The 14,474-nt window shown below is 40.2% G+C and overlaps 1 protein-coding gene across 1 annotated transcript; it reads right to left on the reverse strand.

Annotated features, from left to right (window-relative positions):
- Nucleotides 1–1,644: 1,644 nt before the first annotated feature.
- LOC138369938 (uncharacterized) lies at nt 1,645–13,542 on the reverse strand. Its single transcript, XM_069333693.1, has 2 exons — nt 12,948–13,542; nt 1,645–2,237 (listed from the first exon to the last, which is right to left on the reverse strand). Exons 1-2 carry the CDS (start codon nt 13,540–13,542, stop codon nt 1,645–1,647), a joined length of 1,188 nt encoding a protein of 395 aa, XP_069189794.1.
- Nucleotides 13,543–14,474: the final 932 nt, after the last annotated feature.

Genomic DNA, 14,474 nt, shown 5'->3' on the forward strand with positions numbered 1-14,474 from the left:
TTGAGATGCAGAAACCTTGGCCGGATTTTCCTGTCTGTCGCCATCGTGCAAAGGAGACATTGGAAGCGGTACATAGATGTCTTGCAGGAAATGTAGGTCATCACGTGAAGTTGGACAAGCACGATGGGATGGTGAAATCATGGCAGGTTTTTCCTGTCTGTCCTTCTCGTGCAAAGGAGACATTGGTGGCGATACATAGAGGTCTTGCAGGAACTGTAGGCCATCACCTGACGGTGTCCAACCACGATGGGATGGCAGGTTTTTCCTGTCTCTCCTTCTCGTGCAAAGGAGATAGTGGAGGCGGTACATAAATGTCTTGCAGGAAATGTAGGTAACCACGTGATGTTGGACAAGCACGTTGGGATGGTGAAATCTTGACAGGGTTTTCCTTGTCTGTCCTCCTTTTGCAAAGGAGACATTGGTGGCGGTACATAAATGTCTTGCAGGAACTGTAGGTCATCACCTGAAAGTATCCAACGTCGATGGGATGGCGAAATCTTTGCAGGTTTTTCTTGTCTGTCCTCCTCGTGCAAAGAAAATAAAGGTACATAAATGTCTTGAAGGAACTGTAGGTAATCACGTGAAGTAGGACAAGCATGTTGGGATGGTGAAATCTTCGCAGGTTTTTCCTGTCTCTCCTCCTCGTGCAAAGCAGACATTGGAGGCGGTGCAGAAATGTCTTGCAGGAACTGTAGGTAATCCCTTGAAGTTGGACAAGCATGATGGGATGGTGAAATATTGGCAGGGTTTTTCTGTCTGAACTCCTCGTGCAAAGGAGACATTGGAGGTGGTATATAGAGGTCTTTCAGGAACTGTAGGTCATCATTCCCTGAATTTAACTGAACATGCTGGCTTTGCTGTGGCAACATATTATTTGAAGGATATAGGAGCACGGAGGCCAGCGGGGAAGTGTGCCTCTTTTGCAAATTTTTTACATTTGTAAAGTTCATGAGGCAATCAACAGCTTTCCGTCCTTTCCGTTCCAAGCTCTCGTAACACATCTCGACATCGCCCTCATTCACAGATGAGATAAGAGGTTGGTTATTCAGCCCTTGCTGAAACAACATATTGTTCACTGAAGAAGGAACATACATGCTTTGAACGGGTAGCATATTAAATGAAGAAGACGGTGTTTTAAAGTTCATGAGACGATCTAGTGCACTCCTTCCAATCCGTTCAAGCTTCTCGTACTTCAGAATGCAACGTTCGTTATCTTTACAATTTAGATTCTTCTCTTGACAAATGTCGACATCTCTTAAAGCGTCGAGTTTGGAGTGGGAGAAGCTGAACCTCATCTTCTGTTCCTTGTGAACACGCGACTTGTTTGCAGCGCCACAACCTCGAATAATTGAACCGCTGTTGTGCTTCACTTTAGCTTCCATCCTTACGAGACTCAGACAGGAGACTGGATGGTGAAACTTTAAAACGTTCATAGAGCTGGCAAGTAGGGGATGGAAGAACGGGGCGAGGCTGCAAAAATCTTGAGCAAGGATCCAGGGATGAGGTGAAGAGGGGAGATGAAACATCGGTGGCCCAACCACCGCGGATTTGAACTTGATCAGATGGAAGTTGAATTGAGTAGGGTGTCATTTGCAGTACACACAGGGGCTGGGAACGCAAGCAGCTGGCAGTGGAGGTTTGATGTTAAGTCAGTTCGTTAGTAGTCTTCTTCCTTGTTGATTTCACCAAACTTTGATCGTTGGACTTCTTTTTGGGCTTGTCGGTCTTGGTGGTCACGTTTCGTGTTGATGCTTGGAGGTGATCTTTCCTTGGGGGTGATGGTGTTCCAACAGATACGTCATCATCCGATTCATCAGATGAGTGAAGAGCAGGGGTGTTGACACGCTGGGGTAGAGTTCTTGAAGGTTGAGTTCTTGAAGGTTGATGTCTTGAAGGTTGAGTTCTTGGAGGTTGAGTAGCAGTGGTAGGTACTGCAGCAGAAGGGGCTGCATAGTAGGTACCCTCTATAGGGTCACACCAAGGGTCGATTGCAGCGGAATTCGTCACTGAGACAGGTGAAGGGACAGCAGCAGCTGGAGAAGCGTGTGGAGCAGGAGCCGACAGTATGTCTGAAAGCGTGGCCGCGTTCACAGTGATGTCATGGTTAGTAACTGGAACTGTTGCAGAAGTGGGGGTCACAGGAGGCAGAGTCTTGTGAGCTGTGGGTACCCGAACAGGATCTGAAGTCTGCATTGCAGTGGCGGAATCGTCGTCGTCGGATGTAGAGTCGGCATCCTCTACAGGGTCAGTTGTTGTTGGAAATTTCCAACACTAATACAATACTATTGTATTATTATAAACTAGTATTAAAATATACTAATTACTGTAGTTACTATAATTTACTAACAGTAGTGTTCACATGAACTAATTACTATATCTGTATAAGAATACTGGAATTTTTACGAAACCAAGCGCCAGTATTGCGTCAGATTCTACCTAGTTAAACACATTTATATCCAGTGTGTTAGAGAATGGAATGTGATTCTCTAAAATCATCAGTATTCCGTGTGATAATTATTTACGGATAACATAACTCCGAAATAATTCCAAATCGAGAGTTTTTAGTTACAATTGTTATCAAGTAATAATTTTACCGTCACGCGTGAATGCCATGGAGAAAACTAAAATCTTCTCCATTTCTTGTTTACTACTGTAAGACGAGAAAGTAATAATATTTAACTCCCTAGAATTACAACCCAGTCTTTATTAAAGCATTTCAGCCACAATTGCGTGAAATAATATTATTCGTGATAAATAATTTCTGTGGCGAATGCGGGACGCTAGTGGGTGAGGGGGAGAAGCCATTGTTGTTGGTGTTTACGAGACGCCTGAGTGCGGCGTGAAGTCTCGTGTTGCGGAATTGAGCAACAAGGTCTTGGTGTCTGAATCTGGGACACGTGACGTTGAAGTTATCAGCAAGAATTACCCTGGTACTCAACATAGAACTAGTTAATATTGTTCTACGTGATCTGCAGTGACCGGCCAACTAATAACGAGTCGTCATTCAAGCCAAGCTATCAACCACGTGTACGCCATAGCGAGAGTTGGAGATTTGGAGTTGGAGACGCGGTTTCGGCAAGCTTCAACATAATCTGTACCCCTTAGCTAAGTATATAATTCCCTTTTGATGCATCATTAGAGATTGTATATGTCGGGGCAGCTTGTCGTTAGATCGAGCGACCTTAACAAAACCCATGTTAGTACCATAACTAATTTGTTTTTCCATTTTCTTGAATATAGATATTTCAGTAGCCTAGTTCAATGCTACGTAATATCCCTTAAATTACAGCTCGCATGTGAAGAGTCCACGAGCTCTTACCTTACTCCGTGTTATTCATCTCCCAGTGTTTCTACGAGGAATTCCGGAGATCCCGAGGATGAGTCGTAAATGATGTCATTGAAATCGTCTTAAAGCTAAGACCTTTCGTATTCATTTATTTACTTTAAAATTCATTACTTCTATATTCTAATATTTAATTGTATGCTGATCATGTACACTGGAGATAATACGTGTTTATTAGAATGATTAATTTCTGATGTTAATGATCTTTATAATTACTGGTGATAATCTTCTATAGATTTCTTTAATTTGGTCATAAGATTAGTTATTACACAATGAACTGGTGCACGAACCACACTAGTTCCGAGACGTATATGAAGTTCTAGCAATAACCCCTCAATGTAGGTGTTTGAGGCTTTGATTCAAGTTAATTATCTATACAGCCCATTAATTAGTTAAGTGATTATACTTCCTAATATTTAACCATAGACACTGATTCTTCCTGGAGTCTCTAATGATCACTTTTTATTAGTTTCCCTCTTTTCTTAAAAGCGGGTGGTCCTTCGTAATTACTTTCATTAATTTAATAATTAAATAAATAGAGTCAAGCCCCAAATGTCCCACATTATGGTCCTTATCGAACCGGATAAACATAAAATATAAATATACCTACTAATTAGTAATAACTAATCACCGTGTGAAGTAGTCTAGACTAACCATTTTAATTAATTGTGTCTACCGACAGCGTAACACATAGGTTAGCCTAAGTCACACCAAGTCATTGCTACTTACACCTCATGTATAAGGTAGCACTCGTGGGACACAGTCAATTACCCACAACACTTAGACCTATACCTCATACTGAAGTAAGAATCTTTAGGTCACCAGGAGCAACAGCTTATAACTTTTATAACAATTCCACACTAACACCTGCGTTAGAGTGGCCTCACCATCTAACCATTATTTATTTAGGTGGTAATGACATCCATCCTACTCGTCATCCAGCCGAGGTGATCAATCACCTTAAAACCATAATTTCTTCATTTAAGCTCATCAGCAATTCGGTAGTATCCACATTAGTGGAACCTCTCCAACTGAGTCATGATAATCGTTGGGGAGTAACACCAGAATATTACCAGAGAGCTGCCAAATACATAAACTTTAGGCTGAAAAGACGAGTGAGATTGGATGCCACTTATATCCAATTTACAGCCAGACCATATAGACAAAACCTGGCAAGAGATGGTGTACACCTGTCAGGTGAGTCTAGGTCACATGTAGTTGACAAATTGATCAACACAATCAATTATCACAAACGGCTGTGGCTAGCAAGCCAAATTTAACTGTAAATAACTGTTTTCACTTGTGTGTGCAAGTGCACACTTATAAACTATAAAATCCAAAAAACACAAAAATACAGCACAATTATATTCACATTACTGCACCACAATAATCTTTACCAATCTTATTAGGTAGAAATTTAGGCTGTGATTGTGCTGAATTTGGCACAAACACAGACTAAATAAATTTGTAGTTTCTTAGGTAGAATTTATCACAACTAGACTTGAGCTAGTTAGTAGTATATGTATTATACCCTTTGTGCTGACCCTATCAAGGGTGGGATTAAACTTTGAGATAACTGATTAGAGTATATCCATATTATTTCATCTTGTACTCATTATTTGTGTGTATCTATTTTGAGTATTGCTGGATGATCACCATTACATCTAATGGTGATATAGAAGAGCTAACCGGACGAGAGTTAATGGTGAAGTTCAAGCAGTGCTCAAAATAACTAGCTACTTGTTGTTAGGTAGGTACATTTAACCTCGAGTGAGGTAGAGTATAATTTAGCCACATTAAATTAGGCTATACTTAATATTACTTGTCAACCAATGAACAAGTACCCAAGATTCATTAGTAATACTTATTCAGATCCCATGAAGTTTGGACTTAAACCCATCATGGCTACTCCTGAACAATTAAGGAGAACCTATATTGGCCTCAAAGGTCATTTAACCAGACTAATTAACAAGTCTGAGGGCTTGTCTAAAGCAACTCCCATTGATTCTTATCAATTAGAAACATCAGTGAGAGTGGCTGATCTGAAATTTGATCAAGTTAAATCTACAAGTCAGTCTTATCTTGATCTACTGAATACCATAGAAACTGATCCTGATGAATTGGATCGAATTATAGTAGATATTTCCCAGTATGAAGATGAGACTCAAGATAGTCTTTACATGCTATCCAATCTAGTAACACAATCTAAATCTAATACAAATAATGCTATGTCTCAATCCAGTAACCAATTACCTGAGGTTCGTTTACCTACTTTAGACTTACCTACATTTACAGGGCTGGATACAGAAAATTGGGACAACTTTTGGACTTCATTTGAAGTTCATATACATAAGAAATCGTCTCATGACAAGATTTCTAAATTCTCATACCTGCTTAGTCTTCTCAAAGGAGAGGCTAAAAAGGTCATAAATAACCTAGCTCTCACTGAGAGTAATTATGAGGAAGCTATAAAACTGCTAAAGTTGAACTATTGCAACAAGGAGTTGAGTATAGCTAACCTTTATTACCAGTTGCTAGATCTGAATGCACCAAGTAACAGACCAGACTCACTTCAAAGCTTCAGGCTAGAAGTAGAGTCTCTAGTGAAGGCCTTAGGTACTAAAGTTGATATACCAGCCTCAGAATGGTCAATCAAGTTACTTTTGCAGAGGAAATTACCTCGAAATATCTTAGCAGAAATTTGCTCACACTATAAAACCGAGTTTCTCACTCTTGACCAAATATTCGAGGGACTGAGAATAACGGTTAACAGGTTGAAGACCCATGATAAGATTAAACCTGAGTCTAAACCACCTAATATTGACACTTCAGTCAAAACCAAACCGACTTTAAATAAGTCTAATAAATATAAACCTAGGACTGCTCCATCCACTGGAAAGAGGAGTGGTAATGTAGGTACTTATTCAGTATCTCCTTCTGATGTAACCAATGACTTGTCTGCTAAAGAGACCAAGTCAAACAGAGAGAGAAGGTGTCTGTTTTGTAGTCAAGGACATGCCACCTACCAATACCCTGTTTATCCTAACTTTAATACCAGGATTAAACGGTTACAAGAAATATACAGGTGCACCAAGTGCATGGGCTCTCATGATCCCCAAAAATGTGTAGTGCAACTACGTTCATGCAGTAGATGCAACCAAGGTGAACATCACTATGTCTTATGTAGAAAAACTTCTACCCAATCCATGACAACTGGGGAGAATTCCACGAATTCTACCACAGTACAATATTGCAAAGTACATCAAGAAATAAATGTACTTGCTACTGACTAAGGCAATAATACTACTCTGCCTACAGCTCAACTTAGACTAATAAACAGGAAATCTAGAGTTAACACTAGAGGTCTTTTTGATCAAGGATCACAGAAAACCTTCATTACACAACAATTAGTCGAGCAGTTAAAATTAAAACCTGCCAAAAGTGTGAGATTGAATATTTTTTTTTTTTTTTTTTTTGAGATATATACAAGAGTTGTTACATTCTTGTACAGCCACTAGTACGCGTAGCGTTTCGGGCAAGTCCTTAATCCTATGGTCCCTGGAATACGATCCCCTGCTGCGAAGAATTGTTTTTTCATCCAAGTACACATTTTACTGTTGCGTTAAACAGAGGCTACAGTTAAGGAATTGCGCCCAGTAAATCCTCCCCGGCTAGGATACGAACCCATGACATAGCGCTCGCGGAACGCCAGGCGAGTGTCTTACCACTACACCACGGGGACTGCCTTCTGGTTTCTTGACTAATAGTGGACCTCGTGAATACCAAGTAGTTAAGGTATTAGTGAGACTTGGATCACTAGTCAAATACAAGCGGTAGTAGTAGACAAACTTCCTACAGACCTGCAGGTCACAGGATTAGCTCGCACTGCGAAATATCTTAAACGAAACCGCATGAGGCTAGCCGGTTACAAAATAAATTCTGACTGCCTCACTGATGTTGGAATACTTATAGGCGCTGACCATTATTATAAATTTATAACGGGATGCACCAGACAACACGGAATGAATTTGTTGTCATCTGCTGGAGGCAAATTGCTTACTGGACCGGTGCTTTTCCAACAAAATCCAACGTCAACCAACCAACAATCTAACAATATAATAGTGGCGTGACTAGGCTTGGAACAGTCACCCCTATATTTCAGAGAAATATCTGAAGATATTGAGTCTGATCCACCTGTACATCGTCTGTGGGATTTAGACACTTTAGGTATTATCCCTGAACAACCAAGCCCTGATGATATGTGGACTTACCAGCAATATCTGGATACAGTTGTCTATAAAGATAAACAATTCTGGGTGAGACTACCATGGAAGTTGAATCATCCACAACTTCCAGTTAATTATTTTATGGCAGCCTCACAATTACAGTCTCAATTAACACGACTGAAGAAGCAGCCAGACAAACTGAACATGTATCATCAACTAATCCAACAACAGCTCAACAGTAAATTTATCGAGGTTGTTGATAATGATGACCGGAAAATAGGTCACTATTTACCTCATCACGCTGTGGTGAAAGATTCAATGACAACACCAATACGTATTGTCTTCAACTGTAGTGCTAAAGTGAAGCCCAACAGTGTGTCTTTGAATGAATGTCTCCAAACGGGACCTAGCCTAACCCAAAGGCTACATGATGTGCTATTACGATTCTGTACTGGTATTTTTGCTTATACTGCTGATATCAGTAAAGCTTTAATTAGAGTAGGTTTACAGGAAGAGGATCGTAATTACACCAAGTTTCTCTGGATTAAGGACCCACTGGATCCTAACAGTGATATCATCACATATCGTTTTGCCTCAGTATTATTCGGAGCGACGTCTTCCCCGTTTCTATTGCAAGCAACATTAGATACACATTTGAGGAAGTCAAATAGCCCTTATAAGGCAGAAATTAGTGACAACTTGTGTGTCGATAATTTCCAAGGAACTACAGATGATCAATCCAATTTGGTAGAAATCTACCATGAGGCTAACCGTGAGTTATTAGGAGCCAATATGCCACTACAATCATGGGCCTCAAATAATAAATCATTAAACCAGATAATCGAGAAAGAATTTCCAGGTTATCAGGTACCTAATCAATTAAAGGTTCTGGGTGTGGAATGGAACACAAGTACTGAAGAGATGAATGTCAAGTCAGTACAAACCAATAATTCATCCCTTACCATGAGAAAATTACTCTCGTATGTCAGTCAACGTTTTGACCCTTTAGGCTTACTTAGTCCTATATTAATAAGGGGCAAACTCCTAATGCAGGAATGCTGGCAGAAACATATGGGATGGGATGATCCGTTACCAAGTGAGTTACAAGCAAAATGGCAGATACTCACAACGGATTTCAATCAGTTAGGTGTTTTGAAATTTCCTCGTAATGCTTCAGGACCAAACTTGCCCACAAATTTGCACGTTTTTTCGATGCCTCTGGCAAAGCATATGGCGCTGTAGCCTACTTAGTTAATAGTGCACAATCAATTTTGCTCACATCTAAAGCAAGAGTTGCTCCCATTAAGAAGAGATCTTTACCTCAAATGGAGTTAACTGCATTGCTGGTGGGGGTCAGATTGGCTCATTGCCTGGCCAAGACACTCAATAATATCCACTTTGGTGAGATTGTCGTGTGGTCAGACAATGAGGCAGTCTTACAATGGGTATGAAACAACAATAATAAAACTCCCTACGTCAGTAATCGTGTTAGGGAAATTCATGAATTATCTGCTGGATATAAATTTAGACATGTTCCTACTATGGACAATCCTGCAGATTATTTATCTCGAGGATTAACACTAAAACAACTTATTAAGTCTTCGATGTGGTTTAATGGACCTTCATGGCTTGTTGGTGGTCAGTGGCCCAAACAAAAGCCACAAGTCATAGTGACCAATATCACTACTCCCATGAATGAACCAGAAGTTCATCGAATCTAAGAAGTTCATCGTGAGCTATTGATCCTCACAATTATTCTAACTTAAGTAAGTTATTAAGAGTGACAGCACATGTGTTTGACTTTCTTGCTAAGATAGGAATCAGGCATAAGTTTCCCAATCCTATCCTCTACTGGATCAAACGTGCACAGCAAGAAACATATGGAAGCGAATATGAAAATCTTCCAGATAAATTAACTAAGTCTCTAGGTATCTGGTATGATGGCAACACTCATAATATATTAAGGTGTGGAGGACGTTTGCTTCATGCAAAAATTGATCTGGATACAAAGAATCCGATCCTTCTACCACGTCACCACATCATTACCAAACTTCTAGTTTTACATCACCATCAATATGGTACTTTACATGGTGGAGTGTTAGACACTCTCACCGACCTTAGACAGAAATACTGGCTTCCTCAAGGTCGTCAAACAGTCAAATCAATTATTAAATTCTGTGTAATCTGCTAAAGATACGATGCTCGAGTGTGTCCTTACCCAGGACCTCCACCACTCCCTGAAGAAAGAGTGGTTCATCTTCGTCCCTTTGAGACCACTGGTGTCGATTACACAGGAGCCTTGCTTCTCACTGGCAATCCAGATAAGATACCAGTGAAAGCTTACATTTGCCTCTTCACGTGTGCTACCACACGAGGCGTACATCTAGAAGTGACTTCAGATATGAGCGCAGAAGCCTTCATCCAAGCTTTTCGTAGATTTGCAGCTCGTAGATCCTGTCCCAAACTAATGATATCGGACAATGGTTCAAATTTTGTGGCAGGAGAAGCCTGTCTACGAGAGGTATGGAATCATCCAGAAGTGCAGTCAGTCCTGCAGAGACGACAATGCCACTGGAAATTTATTGCTCCAAGAGCCCCTTGGCAAGGAGGGTTCTACGAATGTATGATAGGAACTGTCAAGAAGTGTTTAAGGAAGACCTTACATCGACAGAAAATTAGTTACTCCGAACTCCAAACACTTGTCGTGGAAATCGAGGCGTGAGTCAATAACCGCCCATTAACATACCTGTCAGATGATTTCTCACAGAGAGAACCTCTGAGTCCCTCACACTTGATACATGGAGGCCTGCTGAGTCCTCTCATACCTTTGGCAGAAGAGGATCCCGTTGACCCTTCACATGTAACCAGGAGTGACTTAGTAGAAAGTTACCAACATCTCTCAAGAGTAATTGAAGATGGAATGAGGTGTGGACTCGAGAGTACCTCACAGCTCTACGAGAGTGCCACTACGGAGCTTCGAGTCCCTATAATAAAGTACAACTTAAACCAGGAGACCTAGTATTGGTTTACAGTGATGGACCGAGGTCAGAGTGGCCCATAGGCAAAATTGTTGCTATCCACCCAGATCACCAAGGCGTCCTGAGAGTAGTGAAAGTTTTGTGCCGAGGCAACACTACCCTGAAAACCTTAGAGAAGTTGGTACCTCTCGAATTAGCAGAACGAGAGTGTTTACCAGAACCAGCTTCACCAACAGTTTCCGAGAACAGCAATTCTGATCCACCGAGCAACCGCCCCACTAGAGCTGCTGCTCAACAATGCAAGCGGAAACTACAAGCCTATTATAGATCTGACCAAGAGCAAATACCTTCCCATCCAATTTAAGTAATCATGATAATACTGTGGTGTGATGTGAAGTAACAAATCGTTACAAGTCACCATGACCCAGAACATTCTCATCACAGTAGATTCTCAGTTATTTAAATTGTGTGATTTAATTCTTAATTGTTGTATAGGCTATTAATAACATTATTTCGTCTAGAGTATCTGAGAGTTTACTAGACTTTAAGCCTTAGTAACATAAACTTTACATGTCATAGCGACACTAGTCACAGAGTTTATGGTAAGCTTTCTTAGTTATTAACTTTAGATAATTCATAATAACATGTTCCATTCGACATGAAATTTGCAAGACTTAAGTTTCTTGTATGTCCTTCACAATTACGGGACATCCGTTATGTGTGTACTAACATATTAATATTAATACTAACCTCGGGATGGGTATGTCAGTACTCAACATTACACTGCGACCCGATAAATCTCCCCCCAGAGTTATGTTGGAAATTTTCAACACTATTGTATTATTATAAACTAGTATTAAAATATACTAATTACTGTAGTTACTAAAATTTACTAACAGTAGTGTTCACATGAACTAATTATTATATCTGTATAAGAATACTGGAATTTTTACGAAACCAAGCGCCAGTATTGCGTCAGATTCTACCTAGTTAAACACATTTATATCCAGTGTGTTAGAGAATTGAATGTGATTCTCTAAAATCATCAGTATTCCGTGTGATAATTATTTACGGATAACATAACTCCCAAATAATTCCAAATCGAGTGTTTTTAGTTACAATTGTTATCAAGTAATACTGTAAGACGAGAAAGTAATAATATTTAACTCCCTAGAATTACAACCCAGTCTTTATTAAAGCATTTCAGCCACAATTGCGTGAAATAATATTATTCGTGATAAATAATTTCTGTGGCGAATGCAAGACGCTAGTGGGTGAGGGGGAGAAGCCATTGTTGTTGGTGTTTACGAGATGCCTGAGTGCGGCGTGAAGTCTCGTGTTGCGGAATTGAGCAACAAGGTCTTGGTGTCTGAATCTGGGACACGTGACGTTGAAGTTATCAGCAAGAATTACCCTGGTACTCAACATAGAACTAGTTAATGTTGTTCTACGTGATCTGCAGTGACCGGCCAACTAATAACGAGTCGACATTCAAGCCAACCTATCAACCACGTGTACGCCATAGCGAGAGTTGGAGCTTGGGACGCGGTTTCGGCAAGCTTCAACATAATCTGTACCCCTTAGCTAAGTATATAATTCCCTTTTGATGCATCATTAGAGATTGTATATGTCGGGGCAGCTTGTCGTTAGATCGAGCGACCTTAACAAAACCCATGTTAGTACCATAACTAATTTGTTTTTCCATTTTCTTGAATATAGATATTTCAGTAGCCTAGTTCAATGCTACGTAATATCCCTTAAATTACAGCTCGCATGTGAAGAGTCCACGAGCTGTTACCTTACTCCGTGTTATTCATCTCCCAGTGTTTCTACGAGGAATTCCGGAGATCCCGAGGATGATTCATAAATGATGTCATTGAAATCGTCTTAAAGCTAAGACCTTTCGTATTCATTTATTTACTTTAAAATTCATTACTTCTATATTCTAATATTTAATTGGATGCTGATCATGTACACTGGAGATAATACGTGTTTATTAGAATGATTAATTTCTGATGTTAATGATCTTTATAATTACTGGTGATAATCTTCTATAGATTTCTTTAATTTGGTCATAAGATTAGTTAATACACAATGAACTGGTGCACGAACCACACTAGTTCCTAGACGTATATAAAGTTCTAGCAATAACCCCCCAATGTAGGTGTTTGAGGCTTTGATTCAAGTTAATTATCTATACAGCCCATTAATTAGTTAAGTAATTATACTTCCTAATATTTAACCATAGACACTGATTCTTCCTGGAGTCTCTAATGATCACTTTTTATTAGTTTCCCTCTTTTCTTAAAAGCGGGTGGTCCTTCGTAATTACTTTTATTAATTTAATAATTAAATAAATAGAGTCAAGCCCCAAATGTTCCACAGTTGTTGGAGTTGAACCTGGAGCGTTGAAGACTTCTTCAGGAATAATGAAGGTAGGGAGACCATTCGCCTCGTAAAGAATTTTCAAAAGCCTCACAAATTCTCGGGGGTTATTGCCAGCAGTCATTCTGGCTGTTGATATCAAAGCTTTTACTGTGCTCTGCCCAATCAGCTTTGTCTTTGGCTGGGCGGGTTGGGATGGAGGCGGCGGTGTCAGGCTCGTTGAGTGGCTGGGTGACTGGGAACTAGGTCCCCATTGGCTAGTAGAGACAATACCAGGATGGTGTGCAGTGGCGATAGTTCCTCCTCCCTGAAGCTTCGGGAAGGTGGCTGCTTGGAAGTTGAATGTAGAGGTTGAGGTGGTAGTTGTAGAGTTGGAGCTGGTGCTTGCTGCAGAGGTCGAGGAAGATTTGGATTTCTCCTGGGTCTCCAAGTTTTTGATGACTTTGATGATGTCTGCGTGGACATTGATGGGAGATTGCGATATGTTCGCCGTTGCAGAGCAGGCAGCATGTTTTTTTGGAGGTGCAGATCGAATAGTGGTGGTCTTTCGCGCAAATGCTGCATTTCTGGATGGTCTGTTGGCACTTGTGGGTTTGGTGAGAGTAGTCATAGCATCGGAAGCATTGGGTGATATTGTAGATTCTTTCCATCTTCACTCGGAATGACGGGACGTGGACTCCATAGCAGAGGCAGCTCCTATTTATAACCACCCAATCCCACTCATATACATGTCCAACCCATGCTTGAAACAATCGAGGGACCCCACCTCCACAATGTTACGCGACAATTGGTTCCATAAATCAACAACCCTGTTACTGAACCAGTATTTACCCAAGTCTTTCCTAAATCTAAACTTATTCAATTTATACCCATTGTTTCGTGTTCTGTCTTGTGTTGATACTTTTAATACCCTATTAATATCCCCTTTGTTATGTCCATTCACCCACTTGTAAACCTCTATCATGTCACCCCTAACTCTTCGCCTTTCCAGTGAATGCAACTTAAGCTTTGTTAATCTTTCTTTATATGAAAGATTTCTAATTTGGGGAATTAACTTAGTCATCCTACGCTGGACACGTTCAAGTGAATTTATGTCCATTCTATAATATGGCGACCAAAACTGAACTGCAAAATCTAAATGGGGCCTAACTAGAGCAAGATATAGCTTGAGAAGCACACCAGGTGTCTTGTTACTAACGCTGCGATTAATAAATCCAAGTGTCCGATTTGCCTTATTACGAACATTTATGCATTGATCCTTTTGTTTTAAATTCTTACTAATCATAATTCCCAGATCCCTTTCGCAATCCGACTTCGCAATCTCAACACCATCTAGCTCGTATCTTGTAACTCTATCATCATTACCTAACCTCAGAACTTTACATTTATCAGCATTAAACTGCATCTGCCACTCCTTTACCATTTCAAAACCCTATCTAGATCAACTTGAAGTCATAGTGAGTCCTCCTCCGAATTAATTTCCCTACCGATTTTCGTATCATCGTCAAATTTGCAAATGTTGCTACACAAACCTGAATCTAA

The sequence above is a fragment of the Procambarus clarkii genome, chromosome 30 (genome assembly GCF_040958095.1).
Source record: "Procambarus clarkii isolate CNS0578487 chromosome 30, FALCON_Pclarkii_2.0, whole genome shotgun sequence".
Classification (NCBI taxonomy): domain Eukaryota; kingdom Metazoa; phylum Arthropoda; class Malacostraca; order Decapoda; family Cambaridae; genus Procambarus; species Procambarus clarkii.

Coding starts and splice junctions, on each gene's coding strand:
- LOC138369938 (XM_069333693.1), bottom strand. CDS start 13,542: ATGACTACTCTCACCAAACCCACAAGTGCCAACAGACCATCCAGAAAT. Junction 2,238..12,947: donor AGAAGTCTTCAACGCTCCAG/GTTCAACTCCAA, acceptor CTGACCCTGTAG/AGGATGCCGACTCTACATCC.